General features: G+C 37.5%; 1 protein-coding gene across 1 annotated transcript in view; it reads right to left on the bottom strand.

Annotated features, from left to right (window-relative positions):
• Positions 1-20,886, bottom strand: part of LOC108699031 — a 204,830-nt gene that overhangs the window by 128,175 nt on the left and 55,769 nt on the right. Inside the window, exons 9-17 of the mRNA XM_041573941.1 lie at positions 19,504-19,827; positions 18,793-19,104; positions 17,068-17,376; positions 10,902-10,970; positions 9,453-9,767; positions 8,827-8,871; positions 4,119-4,268; positions 2,392-2,496; positions 352-435 (exon numbers count right to left, since the gene is read on the bottom strand). Coding sequence (XP_041429875.1) covers positions 352-435; positions 2,392-2,496; positions 4,119-4,268; positions 8,827-8,871; positions 9,453-9,767; positions 10,902-10,970; positions 17,068-17,376; positions 18,793-19,104; positions 19,504-19,827 — 1,713 coding nt within the window. The remainder of the gene's footprint in view (positions 1-351; positions 436-2,391; positions 2,497-4,118; positions 4,269-8,826; positions 8,872-9,452; positions 9,768-10,901; positions 10,971-17,067; positions 17,377-18,792; positions 19,105-19,503; positions 19,828-20,886) is intronic.

The following is a 20,886-nucleotide window of genomic DNA, read 5'->3' as shown; positions in this document are numbered from 1 at the left end:
TTAGATTTTATTAAAGGCATAGTCAATACGTAAGCTCCCCTACACTTATTCGACTGATTTCTTCTCACTCTTTTTTCATAACTCTTTGACGTCTCCTATAATTTTTAACTTACCTGCTTTAAATTTCATAATACATATTTGTTCCATCTTCAACAAAGTAATGACATGTTGCCAGTGTACACTTTCCTTACAAAGAACAGTAAACTATCGGCGACATTTTCTTGCCTGTGACACCACCCGCTTTCTTTTTTCTGTACGCGTTATTTTTAAAAAAGTATCGATAAAATTTAAAAAAAAACAGAATCTCTTACTACATTTATGTCAAATGAAAGAAACATTGAATAAGATCACCTGTATCTGATATCACATTGTTTTTGTCTTCAGTGGCACTTGTGTAATATTCCAACTTCTGATCTGCGGTGTCCACAATGGAGTCTGCAAAGTAGATAACATGTAAGTAACATAGGGGCAGATTTACCAAGAGCCGAATTTGCACTAGCGTCCACTTCGCTCACATCGCAACACTTCACCAGCCGTAAATTTGCCCAGACAACGCTAATTCACTAACATGTGAAGTGACATCCAGGGCGACAAATGCTGGCAAAGTTGTGCTAGCGTTAGTTTGGCAAGCAAAGCGAAGTTGCGCCAGCATTGGCTAATTTGCATATGGCGGAAGTGAAAGTTGAATGGACGTATATGTTGCAGCAAATACATTACATTACACAAGCCCAGGGAACCTTAACAAAATAAAATACAGTTGTTATAATGCCCTACACATGAGCCCAGTGTATAGTTTATGTGCCATATGTTAGGAAATGTAGGGGGGAAGCCAGGTACCCAAAAAAAAATTTACAGACTTTTGCAGCCTATCATCTTGGGACTTCGAAAAATCTTAGTGAATTTGCGCAGTTACATCCATGCGCCAGATCGCAAATTCACCTGGCATTAGAGTGCGAAGTTGTGCTGGTGTTTATCTCCTTCACTAGCGAAGTTACACCTGCGCCCATTAGTAAATCGGCAAAGTACTGAAATGACGTCACACTGGCGAATTTTCGTCAGCGTTAGTCACTTCGTCCTTTAGTAAATTTGCCCCATAGACTGATAATGTACTGGGAGTGTTGTGTGCAGTAAATTATATGTGTGCAGTGTCAGTAGTAATGCTTTGATAATTGATTATTTTGTCGACAGCCAATCAGAACTTCTCCCCACTTTGATTAGTGAGAAGAAAGCTGTTTAACATGGACAATTCTTATTAGAAGTTTATAGTGTGTGTGAATTTAAAGGCAAGTGAAAGGGGACCCATCACCCAAACACATTATTCATAACCCTATTTTATCACATCAGTCAAGCAAATGAACTTCAATTACACTATATAAATTATTTGAATCTTGTTTCCTTCAGTCTGGGAATTCATAATTATAGCAAGCAGGCAGGAGCCATTTTGTGGACACTTTTATTAAGATAAGTTTTGCATCAGCTCAGAATCTTGTTTGTGCACCAGAATGGGGGACCTGATGTCCATCCCCATGCCCTGGCTACACAATTAAATGGTGAAGAGAATGGGAAAATGTCGGGAGAGCAGCAATTTCTAGGAAGTGCTGAATGGAAAGTCAGAGTAATTGTCTGCCCCACCTCTATGCCCAGGGCATAGAGGAGGGGCAGACAATATTTGATTGACAGCTGAGATGTTTAAATGAGTTTACAACAGCTATGAATGCTTTAATAAAAAATTGAAATTGGATTTCATGTTTAATTTGAAAAGGACTTTTATTATACAGTTTTTTGTGTCTGCGTGACAGGTCCACTTGGAAACCCCACCAACAGACCTGATGGGAATATAAAACTTTGCAGATAGATATCTGGCTAATTTTTGGATTTACTGTATATTGGTCAGCCTGGCCCATTGGTGGGCCCCATGAGGACCAATAAGATGGCAACACAACCTAAGGGGAAATTCTCCAAAAAGCTCTTATACAATATGACGTATGGGCATATTTTAAAAGACCTGGTACCACTTACTCCCTCTGGGCCTGAAAATATGAATAAAGTGCTTCATCTCTGGAAAAGCACTTAGGGTTTCTCAGTTTACCTGGCCGTCATACTTTATTCATAATTTACAACTCTTACCCTTTTATATTCTTTATCTTGACTGGCAAGTGGCAGGGCTGTGACCAAGTGGTCAAATGGTCATGTTGTAACATTATTAAGACATTACCACATAAATGTTTGTCACTTATTAATATCATTAATATCTGTTTATCGGATTATTAATATTGCAACTCTTTAAGGATAAGTTCATCTGTAAAACAGTTCTCTCTTTCAAACTCAACTAAGTAAATTAAATACTGTGCATTAATAATTTTTATTTGCAGCAGCAGCAGCTGGACATACCTGATCCTTCAGAGAGAACCTTCTCAAATCCATCCATATCAAAATTAATCTCCTCATAAATAGGGAAGGCAGGAGACAGTAAAGAATCGGGTCGGTCCTCAAGAACTGATATGTAGAAATATAAATAATAATATTAATAATACAAATAAAAAATTAACAATTTTCTGCACAAATCAAAATGAAATTTACACATGAACTTTGAAAGACAGGTGAGAATGTCAACAGCGTCTGCTCAGTAGTGTGATGTAATTAAACACTAAAGGGCAAACAAGCTAGAGGGGCTGCACAGAGCTCTCTGTATGTACATGGGGTAATATTACACAAGATCTGGCAGGTTATTTCTGGAAAATCAGTATCTTCTGATTCTTCTGTTGTTGCCCATAAGAGTAATTACAAGAATCCCAGCAACTATTATTAATAACTGTAATACTTATAGGAAGATTTTTACCATAAGGAAAACAAAGTATTTATTTTGCTAGAAACTAATATTGGATTTACATTTATTAGCAAGGGGTGCTAATATTATATAGGGGCCTAGCTTTCAGCAGGTTGTAGACCCACCAAGGCTTATTCACATACCAGCAAGGTTGTGTTAAAATCAAATTATTACAGCTGATGTGATGTGTGTATGTTGGTATGTGATATGACCTTGGCAGAACCAACTCCTCCATGAACATCTCCACATACATCCCTTTCCTTCAACCTCTCTGATTTCTGTGTGCTCTCTTGCATCCCCTTCTTTCACCATTTAAGTGGACTCTACCATACCCATCCTACTCATCAATCTCTTTACCTCCCTCTCCTGCTCTCCACTTCCCACTGATCACTTTACCCCTTTTTCACTCCTTCCCTTATTTTCATTCACTCTTGACCACATTAGACTGTGTGTCCTTTCTCCTTTCTTTCCTTTATGTTTGTGCTTTCAGCCCTCTTTCTCTCTTTAAATCTGTTTTCCAATTTAAGGAATAGGTAAACTAATAATAGAATATAAAAAGTGAGATTATGTCATTTAGTCCAGAGATTGCAACGACACAACAAGACATCAAGTAATTGGTTTCATTCAGCCAAAGGCTCTGCCTCCAAAACAATAGAGATAAATAATGGATCTTTCCTGTTTCGCTGAAAAATTATCGAAATGCATTGATGTCAATGGGCATCCCAATATTTTTTATGCACAACAATTTTTATGCGCGTGACAATTTTGACACGCAGCATTTTTTCTTGTGTCGCGGCAAATTTTCTATGGTGAATTTTCACTGTAGTTTCTCAAAAACATTTGCGGGTGGCAAAATTAGGAATTTTGACTCAAATCCATGCCCATCACTAGAGATAAATGCATTAAAAAAACAGATCAATACCATTTTTTTCTATTTTGATAGTTGTTCGTCATTCTTATAGGAGCTTTGAGACCATCCCCCATATTTAATAAAAGGCACTAAGTTAGCCCAGGGGCAGTAACCCATAGCAACCAATACAATTTTTGTTTTTAAACAGGTGAACGCCTGAGCAAACTTAGTGCCTTTTATTACATAACCGCCCAAAACAGAAGTATTGTTTTGTGGGGCAGGGTTTCTGTAATGTACCACATGGCAATCACATCTCCAAACACTTATGAACATGTACCCTTATTAAATATAGTTATTAAAAGTTGTCTTACTATTTGCCTAGGTTGACATTTCTAATTTGGCATTATATATTGAAAACAGTAATACTGAGGAGTAACTTACCCTTTTTGTACCAGTACAGATTTCTCACTAGAGCCCAAACAACCATTATTGCCATACCCAAAAGTATTGCCAAAACAATGCAGGCGATGATGGGGATGTTGCTAGAAACATACTTAATACTGGTGCGAGAGGTTGCTGAGGTAGACTGCCCTGAAATAAAATGTAAGGGTTGTTATGTAATAGATTTGAGGTCAATAGCTGCTTCTCTATTCAAACACTCAGGTACATTTCAGGTACTTTATTAATATTCCCAGAAAGCAAAAACTAAAGGAAACTGGCAAAAGCCAGGGATAGGAACTTAACCCTTATCGAATGACGTTTATTTTTCTGGCATGATTTATGTATGATTTGTTTCAGGAGCTTAACAGATGCCAAGACATAGTCAATAGTGCAAAAATCAGGGACATAGTAACATAGTAACATAGTAAGTAAGGTTGAAAAAAGACACATGTCCATCTAGTTCAACCTTTTTTTTTGTTTTGTTTTTTTTGTTTATTAACTACCTATCTGCCAGTTGATCCAGAGGAAGGCAAAAAACCCATCTGAAGCCTCTCCAATTTGCCTTAGAGGGGGAAAAATTCCTTCCTGACTCCAAAATGGCAATCGGACTAGTCCCTGGATCAACTTGGACTATGAGCTATTTCCCACAACCCTGTATTCCCTTACTTGCTAAAAAGCCATCCAACCCCTTCTTAAAGCTATCTAATGTATCAGCCTGTACAACTGATTCAGGGAGAGAATTCCACATCTTCACAGCTCTCACTGTAAAAAACCCCTTCCGAATATTTAGGCGGAACCTCTTTTCTTCTAATCGGAATGGGTGACCTCGTGTCAGCTGGAAAGACCTACTGGTAAATAAAGCATTAGAGAGATTGTTATATGATCCCCTTATATATTTATACATAGTCATCATATCACCCCTTAAGCGCCTCTTCTCCAGCGTGAACATCCCCAATTTGGCCAGTCTTTCCTCATAGCTAAGATTTTCAATACCTTTTACCAGCTTAGTTGCCCTTCTCTGTACCCTCTCTAATACAATAATGTCCTCTTTGAGTGATGGAGACCAAAACTGTACGGCATATTCTAGATGGGGCCTTACAAGTGCTCTATACAGTGGAAGAATGACCCCCTCCTCCCGTGACTCTATGCCCCTTTTAATACAGCTCAAGACCTTATTTGCCCTTGATGCTGCTGACTGGCATTGCTTGCTACAGCCAAGTTTATCATCTACAAGGACTCCAAGGTCCTTTTCCATAATGGATTTGCCTAGTGCAGTCCCATTAAGGGTATAAGTGGCTTGGATATTTTTACATCCCAGGTGCATGACTTTACATTTATCAACATTGAATCTCATTTGCCACTTAGCTGCCCAGATTGCCAGTTTGTCAAGATCCTGTTGCAAGGATGCCACATCCTGGATGGAATTAATTGGGCTGGATAATTTTGTGTCATCTGCAAACACTGATACATTACTTACAACACCCTCCCCTAAGTCATTAATGAACAAGTTAAATAAAAGTGGACCCAATACTGAGCCCTGGGGGACCCCACTAAGAACCTTACTCCAAGTAGAGAATGTCCCATTAACAACCACCCTCTGTACCCGATCCTGTAGCCAGTTTCCTATCCATGTGCAAACGACTTCATTAAGCCCAACAGACCTTAGTTTAGAAAGCAGTCGTTTGTGGGGCACAGTATCAAACGCTTTGGCAAAATCCAAATAGATCACATCTACTGCCCCCCCACTATCCAGAATCTTACTTACCACATCATAAAATGCAATCAAATTCGTCTGACATGACCTATCCTTCATAAAGCCATGCTGATTGTTGCTCATAATGCCATTCATTAGGACAAAATTTTGAATGTGATCCCTTAACAAGCCTTCAAATAATTTGCCCACCACAGATGTCAAGCTTACTGGCCTATAATTGCCAGGCTGAGATCGTAATCCCTTTTTAAATATTGGAATAACATCAGCTTTTCTCCAATCCATAGGCACCATACCAGATGACAGTGAATCTGAGAAAATCAGAAATAAGGGCTGGTCTAAAACTGAACTAAGCTCTCTTAGAACCCGGGGGTGTATGCCATCAGGCCCTGGAGCCTTGTTTACATTAATTTGTATTAAAGCTTTTTGAATCATATCCTGAGTCAGCCACTGACTAGATTGAGCTGAACAATTCGTGCAGTTATTAAGTGAGCCTGTGAACCCAGACTCCTCTATTGTATACACTGAAGAAAAGAACTGATTTAACACATTTGCCTTATCTGTATCTGTTACAACCATACTGGTACCATTATTTAATGGAGCAACACTCTCAACCTGCATCTTTTTACTATTAATATATTTAAAAAACTTTTTAGGGTTAGTTTTCACCTCCACCGCAATTAACTCTTCATTTCTTTTCTTAGCCTTCCGGATTGCTGATTTACAACATTTATTACAGTGTTTATATTCATTAAATGCAGCTTCTGTCCCTACAGATTTGTAGTTTTTAAATGCCTTTCTCTTCTTTCCCATTAACATCTTTACCTCTGTATTAAGCCACACAGGATGATTCTTAGAGCTTCTACGTTTAGTCCTTAAGGGAATAAATTGAGAACAGTAATGATTTAATATCATTTTAAAGGACAACCTTTAAAATGATATTCCAATTCAGTAGGATAAGAGATCTATAACTGGGCTCCTACTTTCAGTATGTCTGATAATATAAATTAGTTGGGTGCCAAAACTTCATGTCCCATGAAACATGAGAACTTTGTGGCACATTACTCCCACAAGCCACAGTGGAGGAGGATCTGGCTAATGACATTTTTGTAATGTATCACAGTACACCTAGGGGCAAATTTATCAAGGGTTGAATTTCGTATTTGAAAAACTTTGAAATTCCAATTCAATGAGACCAACTGAAATTAAGTTGAAGTTTTTTTTTTGGCCGAATGGGTCAGTTTTTGATTGAATAGGTCTGTATTCGGCCTATTTCAAATCATAAAAATTTAAGTAATAGCACATTTGATCGAATTCAAATCAAAGTTTTTCCAAAGTCTACCAATTCACTCCAAATAAGTTCTATGAGGTCCCCATAGGCTAAAACAGCAATTCGGCAAGTTTTAGATGGAAATGGTCTAAGTTGAATTTTGAAAGAGACAGTACATGATAAATTTCAATATTCAAATTCGTCTATTTTTTTTCAAATTCAAATTGAATTTGGATTATTCCCTAGTCGAGGTACACAAAAATAGCTCAATATTTGAATTTTTTTAATTTGAAAATCACCTGGACCTTTGATAAATCTGCCCCTTACACTTAGGACAGACCCAAGGCCTAAACTATCATCTTATAATGAAACTCCAAATGGAAAGCTAGAACAAGTCAAGAAGTATGGATACTAAAGTGCTGAGCCAAAAACATTATTTTGGGTTGTGCTCCACCAGTTGCAGAAAAACACTTCTGGAAAATGTTTACCATCCATAATGAGAGAAGCAAGATGGTGCTGATGGGAAGAAAAGATAGAGGAAACTACAGGCTTGAAAAGATAAAACCAAGCAAGATATGTGAAAAGGGTAAGGGTAGGGGTGGGGTTATCAAACCTTTTTATACCCTCAGTAAATTAGTCTTTACTTGTCCATTAAGTTAATTTTCTGATCATTTCTGTAGGAAAGTGGCAAGTACAGGTCTCCCTAGCACCTTGCCCATCACATCTGCAAACTAGAAAGATGTGACAGGGGATGACTAGATCCCACCAGGGCCGGATTTACATAGTGGGCGCCCCTAGGCCCACTGCCGTTTGTCGCCCCTGTCCCCTCCAGGGGGACAGGATCAATGGGGATTGGCGCATAGGAAATTAAAAAAATGATTATATCACCAGCGCATCCCCAGTATTTTTGAACCAATGTGGGTGTGGTTGGGCAGCATGCACGGGCCTTTGTGGCTTTTACACAAATCCGGGCCTGGATCCCACCTCAACACCCTCCCATACTGTATGTATATATTTATGTATAGATGCAGTGCTGGTAAGCGCATATGGTGCTACATACAATGGTCTGTCACAACTCTTTGCACTTAAATTTGTGAACAAAAAGGGTTTTTTTTTAATTAAAGTCCAAATGCCAAAAAAATGACTATTAAATCAGAATTTTATGTGGAAAAGAAAAACTCGAATTATTTGGTATTTATTATGCCCCGAGGATAGAAAAAGTCAGAATCTGAAAATTCAGCACCTCGGACCTGCCAAGGTTGCATATAAGTCAATGGAGAAGTCCCAAAGATATCCTGATCTGCACTGGGTTTCATGCAATAATCTGAATATTTTGTGTTTTTTTGGGAAAAAAAACTAAAAAATCTGAGTTTTCAGTCAGAAAATCCAAAAAAATCGTACAATTCAATATTTTTTAGTTTTTTTTCCTGCACAGGAAATTTTCGGAAAAATGATCTGAGTTATTTTCAGAAATCACTCAGATAATTTAGAATTTTGATAAATAACCCCCGAAGAGTTGCACTTTAGGTTATCTAGTTTGGGAAATAGCAAAGTACAAAAAAAATACCATTTCACACTTGGTTTTTGGACTTTGCCCCACTATAATAAACAAGACCAACAGTGTATAAATAGCAAATAAAACATTATTATTTAATTGTTATACGTGATGGGGAACCTACACAATGGATAGATCTGCAATGCACATTTGAAAAAAACATTTGACTCACCTGTAGTAAAAGGCAGTGCAGTTGTAGGCACACTTTCTTTTTTTCCTGTAGAGAGAGAAAATATTTACAATTTACAGCTGGAAATTGTGGGTGCCAGTGGATACAATTACAGTCTATCAATGTGGCTGCTCTAACAGAAGATGGACACAAAGCTGGGACTTAAGTTACTGAGAGAGAGAATAATGACACACACGTGACTAACTTGGGGTACAGGGGTTACATTGGTGTCAGACATTGCTACAGGAGAGAAGGATTTAGTGTTCAACCCTGCAATAGTGAGATACTGTGTGTGTCTGGAACATAGAATATTATAAACTTTAGATTACAGTGTTACTCAGAATAAGTTCTCTGTTGCTACGATGATAAGGCATGTGCTATTAGGTGGAGACATGGATCTACAGTGGGCAACTCAGTTACTCAGTCTCCTCATTATTTTGTTAAGTTTATCCCTCCATGTGAGTCCCATGGTTACCCTACGTTGATGATAGAATAAAGGGGTACTAATTCACATCCCCTGCATTAATTCTGAATATCGCCCGTAGAAATTGAATTGCCATTTCATAGAGTTAAGACTGGTGCATTTTAATAATGTAAGTTTGATTATATTGAGGTAAATATTCACCTACCAGTGCATGAGACCCCAGCATCCTCTTTGTGGTGACAGTCACTTCTATTCCAGCGCACAGAGGGACAATCTTGCAGCGCCTGTTCATGGCCTTTGCAGGTCACCTCATCTAACCAGATGGGCCCAGTCCCATTTCCAACCATGTCCTCACCAGTGACATTGATAGCTGAGCCACAGTCCAACTGCTTACACACCACTTCTGCATCCTTCATGTCCCAGGAGTCATCACACACCGTTCCCCAGGATCCCTGGAAAAACACTTCTACTCTGCCAGAGCAATTGTCCTGCCCTCCAACGAGACGTACCCTGTCTGAATCTGAGGCAGGACAGAACAATATGTGGGTTTATAAAAAAAACTTACAAAGAGCAGAAAATATGTTGGTTATGTGACAATTTCACAATATAAAGCTTTTGTTTGATTATTGTATTGTTCTTAGTGGCAAATGAACATTTATTGGCACAGGTATTGATAGGTAATTATGGAGGCAATTGAAATATTATTGTTATTACAGTGATAACATTGCAGTGCTACATTAACTGGATGTGGTATAACTTCTTCATTAGATATTTTAATATACATACATAATATTTATATTTTTGATTTTATAATATATATTTATGGCACAATGAATGCCTGCACTACATAGAACATCAAATGCATTAATAAATAACAGTAAATCAAGTGAAGACAAAAATTTTCAAATCAGAGAATTTGGTTACTGGTTTTCAAACATCCTGCCCCACTAACCCCAGCCCCAGTTTAAATTGCTCGGTGTACAGTACAGATATGGGATCCTTTATCCAGAAACCCGTTATCCAGAAATCTCAGAATTAAGGAAAGGTCAACTAATATAGAGTCCACTTTATCCAAATACTACAAATTTCTAAAAATGATTTTGCTTTTCTCTGTAATACTAAAACAGTAGCTTGTACTTGATCCAAACTAAGATATACTGTAAATGATCCTTATTGGAAGCAAAACCAGCCTATTGCGTTTATTTAATGATTACATGGTTTTCTAATAGATTCGGAGGTCCAAATTATGGAAAGTTATCCAGAAAACCTGTTATCCGGAAAACTTCAGGTCCCAAGCATTCATGATAACAGATCCCATACCTGTACTTAATTATCAATGAATAAAAATGATACAGGTGTTTGGGAATGTATTCTGTATGTTTATGATCTAGTATCTCTTTTGGTGAGAAACACATAAGGTATTAGTGTCAGTATACTCTGTGCATGAATACAGAAAGAGGGTAGAAGAGATTTCTAAGGCCAACAATCAGCAGTTCGTTTTTACTGGTCTGTTGCCATTAATTAATGCTAAACAGATTTTGGTTGCAATGTGTCACTGGACCATGACAAGTTTTTTTTATCCAGGTACTTCATTACCATCAAATTATCTTCAGTTGTAAGTACTACAATACAGACACAACCTTACTTAACTTACCTGTACAGTTCTCAGATGTTGGGCAGCTATTAGGATCTCTTATAGCTTTATAAAGTCTTTTTCCAGAACCTGTACAGAGCGGAGGAAAAAAAATGGGAAACTATGGGTTTTGTATTAAAATGTAGAGATTTGTCATCTTGGACAATTATTACTATTATTTAAAACAACATTATTTTTAATTACTTCCTATTTTGGTCACATTTCACCAGATGTGCATGGAGAGGCCCAACAGTTTAAGTTTGAGGAGAACAAAGTAATTTACTTTATGGTCCCACAAATCTTATTTGTCTTCTAGCAGTGATTTTACATATTACAGGTCTCATTTGCAGTCTTGCAAAACTGAACCCCGTTTTTTGTGCGAATCAGCACCATACACTCTGTATAGTTGTGCTATATAGTGTGTCCATCCCTATTCATGTTCCGAATTGTGTGCAAGTGATGCAGGGGAACTTGGAGTTACCAGCACCTCCAACCTGACGGTAGCTCCAGGGTTCACTCAGCAGAGTCGTTGTAGGGGAAAATGTTGGATTCTGAGTAAGAAACATGGTGAATCCAATATTGCACACTGCACTTCCTTATGTAAATTACACTTTTACTCTCCAATGAGAACCAGTGTCCTACAAAACAAAGCAGGACTGAGATGGCTGTGAATGAGTTAACATTGGTAGAGGTGATGAGAAACCTTTTCTGAGACAAAACAAAGAGACTCTTTTGACTATATAAATATAAAGGAATATGATTTTAAAAATGAGATTTAAAATGCTAATTTCTTAATAATTTGGGTGTTAGACATATACCTTGCAAACACCTGCAAGCTCTCTATCATATGGAGTGAACTGACCCACTTTGTTCATTACATTTCTTTAACAAAGAACTCTACAAATATTACAGTCTAGCTAATTCAACACAGGGCATAGAAGGGAAAGAGACCGAGCTTTGTGGATCCACATCATTGAGCTTGTATTCCCCTTGTGCTAAAAGGTATCAGTCCTAGAGAACAGCTTATGAATACAATAACAGCTACCAGGGCTGATATGTAAACCCCTTTCCTTTTCTTTCATTTTCTAACTTTTGGTAGAGTGTTCATAGCTTATTGGTGATTACTTTTTAATGGCAACTGCATCAGGAAATGAAAAAATCCTAAATAAGTTAATGTCGTCTATACTTTTAATAATTTTGTGTCACTCCATACATTTTTAAACATTTTTAAAACTGCTGTAACTTAGTTAGAAATTACTTTTTCAGTCATTTCTTGAATATGTTAAATGACATTCTATTAAACAAAAAAAACCCCATCAAATCCCTATGCTCTAAATGATCAAATGTACCTCTAGTGAAAGTGTTTTAAGGTAATTAAAATATAGTGTATTGTGTATAAAACAAGCTGCTGTGAAGTAATGGAGGCAACTGAAAAAGGACTAAATGGCACAGGTTAAATAGAGAATAAATGTTGATATACTCTATAGAGCTTATCTGCAAATTACTGTGCAACCTGAGTCGTTTCTCCCTTAAAGAATAAGGAAAGGTTGAAACTAAGTAAACTTTGTCAGAAAGGACTCTATAATGACACCAGTAAACCCTCAAAGTAATGCTGCTCTGAGTCATCTGTCAAAAAAAACACATCATTTCTTTCCTATTATTGTGTATACATGGGCTTCTGTATCAGACTTCCTTCTTTCAGATTAAACCTCCAGGGCTCGGGCTTGAGCATGCTCAGTTTGCTACTCTCTCCCCATTCCTTCTCCCTCCTCCCCTTCTTGCTGTAATCTGAGCCCAGAGCTTTGAGTGAGCATGTTGAGACTCAGGTAGGACGTGATTAGTGATGGGAGAATTTGCGCCGTTTCGCTTCGTGCGAAATTCGCGAAACGGCGAAAAATTAGCGAAACGGCGCCGGCGTCTCGTTTTTGCCGCAAATTTTCGCGGCCGTTTGGTGAATTTATTCGCTGGCGGCGAATCGTGCAAATTCGCCGTGAATTTGCGCCTGGCGAAAAAATTCGCCCATCACTAGACGTGATGTCTCCCCAAGCTAATATGGCAACTGCTTTCCTAAACAAACAAAGTGAGCTTCTAGACCTGTTTACTCTGGTATTTTAAAGCATTCTACACAATAAATATAGCATTCCAGTTTAACCAGTACAAGGCAACAGTACATAATATTTTAATTACTTTAAAACACTAACTATTTTGGTGTTACTGTTCCTAAAGGTAAAGCTATATTCTACAAATTTTCACACAACTAGTATGCCATCTAATACATCTTTCCTTTTTATTAAAACATAAAGACAGAAACAACATAAATTCTCAGATTTCTTTGGGCAAAACAACAAGGATAGCTTTCAAGAAATCTGAATTTTCAATCTCATTAGGTGATCTTCTCGATATAAGAATATTTAATAGAGCACACATACAAGAAAGAACCCTCTTTATATGGTAATTTCTGGGAAAATACTACTTAAAACAAGCTTAATTACAATGTTTCCCTTTTTGCCACTGCAGAGAAAGCCAAAACTTTTAGCCTCTTTCAAACCATCCTTTTGCGTCTTCATGGAAGAAGAACGATAGATGTGATTGATATTTCTACTGGTGTAATCTTACCAGTAATGTCAAAATACAATTTAGCTTCAGGAGATAAATTATCTTATTTCCAAATTGAATTTTATTTATAAATAATATTGGATTTCATTAGCCTACAGTTCTTAAAAAAAACTTTATTTAACAAACAAGGCTCTAGCTTTAAAACCTGAATGCTCATCTACATCCACACATTCACACTTTAACACCTCTGTGACCTTCAGCCAACACAACTGAATAGGTTCAATGGAACCACTGTGATTGGATGTCTGTGACTGTACTTCCCTTCAGGGTTTAAATGCCGGGGAATTCGCTAACTCTCAGTTAAGCTAAAGGAACAGCTCACATGAGTGCTGAAACATTTTGAAGAAAACTCAGAAAGTCCAGTTGCTTTAGACTTATATCTTGAAAGAAAAGAAATCTCAATCCTATTGCATTTATCCCATTCTTACTGTCTGTAGTTCGGAAAGCTATTTTAAAGTATGAAAAAGCCCCATATCTCCTTTAAAAACTGATGTACTGAGATGCCTTCATGACCTGTATGTAGAGCATATACTTAAATTCACTGGTCATCGACAAACTAAAGAATACAAAAAATTACCCCTTATATCGATGTAACTGGTAAAAAGACAAAGAATAAAATAAATTGTTTGAAGTTCAATGGTTGATTTCTTATCTTCTGACATTCAAATTATCTAACTACTTATTTATATAACTGAGCAGAGAGAATAACCTTATACATTTAGTTTTTACAGTTAATAGTATTGAAATTGCTTTATTTGTTTTAAAATCTTTATCAGCTAATGTAACTTCTAATATCAAATGCCTTTATTTTATAGATGTATAGCTTTATTTTATAGATGTGTTTATTATATCCTGACAAGATTGCATTCTGCTTAACACAACAATCAAATAAAATAATTGAAAACTTAACAAACACTATGAGGACAAAGTATGTGTAGACAATAGTTAAAAGATGACTGAATACAGCAGAGGTGGCAGTTTATGCATTGCAGTTAAGCTCATGACTTCAGCTTCAAATAAAACATTTTTACACGTATAGAAAAAATATTGTGTTAACTTAAAAGAATGATTTTCATTTTTGGTTTGAATAGTCATTTGACTTATAGTTAAAATTTAAGACCAGAGTGCAATGGGCCACTTGTGTCCGGTGAGCTCCCATCAGTAGGAAGATGATTGACTTGGCCTTTGCTGTAAAAAGTAAATATTTCAGAAAACGGTGTGATGAACCAAGGAACAGACTTTTATAGGGATAGCCACTGTACAGACTTGAGCAAATGAAGCACGACTTTTCAAGATATATAAGATACAAAAATAGACACTTATCCTCACATAATTCTCACTCACTCACTAGCAGAGTGTTGTTAGCCTTTTGAGTGGCCTCCTCTAATGAAACTACAGGATTTTCCCCTACTTCTTGTTGTGTCCAGCATACAGTGTACAAACTTCTTCTGAGCTGTCTTGCTACATCTCTGGTAGGTTCCCAATAAACTACTTTTAAATGTTCCAAATTCCTTACTGATGCACAATTGCCCTGGTGCCTAAGTCCTTGTCAGTGAGAGTTCACCAGTCTACTAGCTTCTACTTAGCCCTTACAAGGTACAGCCTCCCTCCTGATCTGGCTCTGAAGTCTGTTCTGCCATTAGATGTTGATAGGCCAAAGAAGGAGTCTTTGGCTCCTGCACATGCTTAAGTTGGCTCCTCAAAGGGAATTTCCCTGCAGGCCAATGTTACATAGTTAAATTGGGTTGAAAAAAGACAAAGTCCATCAAGTTCAACCCCTCCAAATGAAAACCCAGCATCCATACACATACCCCTCCCTACTTTTAATTAAATTCTATATACCCATACCTATACTAACTATAGAGCTCAGTATCACAATAGCCTTTGATATTATGTCTGTCCAAAAAATCATCCAAGCCATTCTTATAGTCATTAATTGAATCAGCATCACAACATCACCCGGCAGTGCATTCCACAACCTCACTGTCCTGACTGTGAAGAACCCCCTACGTTGCTTCAAATGAAAGTTCTTTTCTTCTAGTCTAAAGGGGTGGCCTCTGGTACGGTGATCCACTTTATGGGTAAAAGGTCCCCTGCTATTTGTCTATAATGTCCTCTAATGTACTTGTAAAGTGTAATCATGTCCCCTCGCAAGCGCCTTTTTTCCAGAGAAAACAACCCCAACCTTGACAGTCTCCCCTCATAATTTAAGTCTTCCATCCCTCTAACCAGTTTAGTTGCACTTAGTCTCTGCACTCTCTCCAGCTCATTTATATCCCTCTTAAGGACTGGAGTCCAAAACTGCACTGCATACTCCAGATGGGGCCTTACCAGGGACCTATAAAGAGGCATAATTATGTTTTCATCCCTTCAGTTAATGCCCTTTTTTATGCAAGACAGAACTTTATTTGCTTTAGTAGCCACAGAATGACACTGCCCAGAATTAGACAACTTGTTATCTACAAAGACCCCTAGATCCTTCTCATTTAAGGAAACTCCCAACACACTGCCATTTAGTGTATAACTTGCATTTATATTATTTTTGCCAAAGTGCATAACCTGCATTTATCAACATTGAACCTCATTTTCCAGTTTGCTGCCCAGTTTTCCAATTTAGATAAATCACTCTGCAAAGTGGCAGCATCCTGCATGGAACCTATAGTTCTGCACAATTTAGTATCATCTGCAAAAATAGAAACAGCACCTTCAATGCCCACCTCCAGGTCATTAATAAACAAGTTGAAAAGCAAGGGACCTAGTACAGAGCCCTGCGGTACTCCACTAACAACACTGGTCCAATTAGAAAATGTTCCATTTACCACCACTCTTTGTAGTCTATCTTTTAGCCAGTTCTCTATCCAGGTACAAATACTATGTTCCAGGCCAACATTCCTTAATTTAACCAGTAACCTTTTGTGTGGCACTGTTTCAAATGCTTTAGCAAAGTCTAAGTAAATCACATCCACTGCCATCCCAGAATCGAGGTCTCTACTTACCTTCTCATAAAAAGAAATTAAGTTAGTCTGGCAAGACCTATTACGCATAAAACCATGCTGGCACAAACTCATAGTATTATGATTTGCTAAGAAGTCCAGTATCTTATCCTTTATTAACCCTTCGAAAAGCTTTCCTATCACTGACGTCAGACTAACTGGCCTATAGTTTTGAGGCTGAGAACGGGATCCTTTTTTGAATAGAGGTTAAAGGGGACCTGACACCCAAACATTAGCACTTATTATATAAAAAATCATAGCTGTCAATCATGTATTGCTTAATTTACTTAAGCCAGGCCAGAATTCACAAACTGTGGGACTGCCCTTCCTTGACAAAGGGGGTAAATCTTGAAGCATGGTGTACAGTTGTTTGGGTGAAAACTGGGGAGAATAAACATTTATTCTTTCTATAAACACCTGAATGCTCTGTTATAAGGGCAATTAGTATAAGACTTCAGAGGGAATATGCAAAATGCAACTGCAAAAACATGGCTGATTGTTTCATGCTGAAAATGACCCCTGGTGTGTACAAAACAAGTTGAATAAGAATAGAAGCGTGTGTTAAGGTAATATCTTACACTTGATGTTTGCCACCTCTGCTTTATTGCATGTGTTTCTGGTCCAAGGATTTGAAGGACACTGCCACAGAGTTGCATCATATTTCCGGCACTCGATGTTGTCCAATAGGAAGGGACCTTCTGCTTCACCATATTCAAAGAGAGAAGCAAATGTTCCACTCACTCCACAGTTTAGCTGGTTGCAGATAACAGAAATAGTAATTTCCTTCATTCCATTGTTACAGACAGATGACCAGCTTCCATTGTAATAGACTTCAACCCGTCCTTCACATTCATGGGTTCCTCCAACCAAACGGAGATCAGTGAATTCTAAACAGAAATAAAATACATATTAGTGAATGATACTGTACATAAATAAATCAGTTGGTTGGCTATTGTCAGTTTTTCATAAAAATGTTATATTGGAGATGGAGACTTCATCACTTACTTATTGCTGACCTCTCCATTCTGTAGCTCTTTTAGAGTTTTTAACAACTTTAATTTTGAAACCCAAAAATTTTATGTTTGATCTGTATTTATCAATACACTGGTGATCAAATCAAGAGATCTGGGAGGTTTCATCATTTTACCGTAGAGTAGTGCTCAAAACAATATGCAATCTGTATTTTATTTAAGTTCTCCATGTCTTGTTGCTCAGGTCTGTTAATACTGTGTAAATCTAAGGTACAACAAATTATTAACCTTGGCACAGGTTGATTCTAGTGACTCTCTAGACTCCAATCACTCCATGTTTAAAGGTTGAGGCAAATTTTTATTTTGGGGTTGACTTGCCCTTTAATAAGAAAAGCTAATAAAACATAACATGAGTTTCTGTGTGTACAAAACCATTCAGCACTTAGAACACACTGTGGATAAAGTCCAATAAGCCTCTGATAAGGTTTTCAGTGGTCACTTTGTGAGCAGTGATACTTTCCAATCTATCACTTACACTCAGACTGGAGAGGGCTGTATAATTAGCCCAAATGGCCCAGAAACATACTGAATGAAACACGAGACAGATGTAAATTTTGGAGAGGTTCCTGGTGAATTATTTTGCTCTATAACTGGAAACAGCTGACTGCCCCCTTCAAATGGCTTATAGTCTGGTTTTGGCCTCCACAGACTTCTTTCTATGACATAATTTTAATATAGGCAGACCCTTGAATATGCAACATTAAAAATAATTGGCCCACCAGTTGGACTGTACTTCCCTATACTGTTTCACATAGGTTTCTAATATTGCTTTGTGATTTGGATCATTCTCTTGGATGAATCATTTCCTTCTATATCATTACAGTTATGCCACCAATTATTTCCATCTAAAACTCTATGGGCGATGGTATTCCTGTAATTCTTAGGTGTCTAGATATTAGCAGTGCTGTAACTATCCACGGGCATTCCCAGATTCAGGATGCACATCCGGCTCCTCTGCTGGCACTCCAAATGGAATCATTTACACCGAAAAATGTCCCTCTGCCCTGTCACCCGTGTTATGAATTATTGCGGCTCTGCATGTGATCACCCCCCCTTCACCCCCAGTAGTTCCGCCACTAGATATCAGGTTTGCAGATAAAGAATTCAATACCTGCAATATAGTTAGTTGATAAAATATACTATAATGTGTGCTGTATATTCCTGTACTGTATATGTTTGCTAACTTTTGTTAGTCATATTCAGGCATATAGCACACACACTGATACTGAATATTTGAATGGGTATCTTTTATTTTCCTAGAAATTATTTTACCTGAACATATAACATCTGCATCCTCCTTATGTCCACAGTTGTGCTGACCCCAAGGGCTGGAAGGACAATCCAACAGAGAAGTTTCATTTCCTAAACACTTCAGGTCATCCATCCAAATTTTTCCAGTTCCTCTTTCATGAAATGTGTTGGTTGTACTGATGGCATGTCCACACCTCAACTGTCTGCAAACCACATTAGCATCTTCTCCATCCCATAAATCATCACAAACTGTTCCCCATTCTCCATGATGATAGACCTCCACTCTGCCAGCACATCGACCTCGACCATCAACCAGCCGTACCCTCCGGCTATCTATATTAAGCAGCAAAATGTAAAAATATCAAGGTTTGGTCCTAAATATATTAGCAATCATTACCCTCACCCATAATTATTTTTCTTTTTTATATAGCACCAACAATTGCAAATCCCATAGTGCTCTAATGAGATTATACATCATTCCCTATATATATTTGCATCTCCAGACTCCAATGAGGAAAATGCATGTATTAGTTGCTTTAGGTTACTGGTTCAATACAAGTGTTTTTGCATAAACCCTGCAGTTTCCAGAAAATATAAACTACAAAGATGTGTAATATTGTGCCATTATTGTTGTTATTCATTATATGCTGAACATAAAGCTACTAAATATGCTACTTAAACTTTTAAATACTGCCATTGTGGGCTGTAGATAATGTCATGAGGTCACTGTACCTGAGCAGACAACTTGAACTTCTTTCTTGTGGTCACAGTCTTGTCCTGCAGAAGATTCCAGTGTCCCAGCACAATCATTTAACTGACTCTCATTTCCATTGCACTTGATTCTCTCCCATATAACATGGCTGCTGTCAGGTAGTTGTGCCTCAGAGGTGAAAGCACTTACAGCTTCTCCACAGTGTAACTCTCTACATACAACCTGAGCCTCCTTAATGTCCCACTCACTGCCATAAACTCTGTGCCAGGTGTTATTGTGTAGAACTTCCAGTCTCCCTTCACAGTGGTTCTCTCCTCCCATCAGTCGCAGTGTTTCATTTCTCCCTGTTAGTGAAAAGGAGAGACAAACAGGGGTGACTATATGGTCAATCAGGGCAAACAAAATCACTTGGAAAGTCTAGGCATCTGTATGTGATATGTATTAAGGAATGTGTCATGATAACATTTGTCTTAACTAAAGTAATATCTACATTAAACATAAACACACATCATGCTGCCATGAGGTTCCAAGCTCAGTTAATAATAATAATAATTTAGTTTTTTACATTTTTGCATTGCCTTCAATTAAAGGGGTGGTTCACCTTTAAGGTAACTCTTGTTAGTTAAAGAACGGCCAATTCTAAGCAACTTTTCAATTGGTTTTCATTATTTATTTTTTAAAGTTATTTGCCTTTTTCTTCTAACTCTTTCCAGCTTTCAAATGGTCGTCGCTGATCCCTTCTAAAAAATAAATGCTCTGTATGGCTACAAATGTATTGTTATTGCTACTTTTTATTACTTATCTTTCTATTCAGGCCTCTCCTATTTATATTCCAGTTTCTTATTCAAATCAATGCATGGTTGCTAGGGTAATTTGGACCCTAGCAACCAGATTGCTTAACATGCAAATTGAAGAGCTGCTAAATAACTCAAAAACCTTCAATAATAAAAATGAAAAACAATTGCAAATTGTCTCAGAATATCTGTCTACATCATACTAAAAGTTATCTCAAAGATTAACAACCCCTTTAAAGGGGATCTAAACCTCTTTAATTCACTTATTTTTGTCTTTTTCGATTTAAATTTTTTATCTAAATAGATAGAGAATGCGTGGTAATATAGTAATTTTATAATATGCGTACTTCTCCAATCAAACTTGTACAATAGTTGCAATTGGGCAATTTCTGCATGGGGTAGACCGATTGAAAGGGCCTGTGTTTTGTCCTGATTAATCTTATAGTGTGAGATGTGTTGGAAGGCCTTAAGCTAGCTCATGAGTTGGGGCAGTGATACTTTCGGATTAGTGATGGTCAGCAGCTGCTTTTATTCCCTCTATTCCTGGGTGTACGTGGATTTTCTCTGCAAGAGGTTCTACTATTAAGGCAAATATAAGGGGCGACAAGG

The sequence above is a fragment of the Xenopus laevis genome, chromosome 8L, assembly GCF_017654675.1.
Source record: "Xenopus laevis strain J_2021 chromosome 8L, Xenopus_laevis_v10.1, whole genome shotgun sequence".
Lineage (NCBI taxonomy): Eukaryota > Metazoa > Chordata > Amphibia > Anura > Pipidae > Xenopus > Xenopus laevis.
This window is presented reverse-complemented; position numbering and strand designations above follow the sequence as displayed.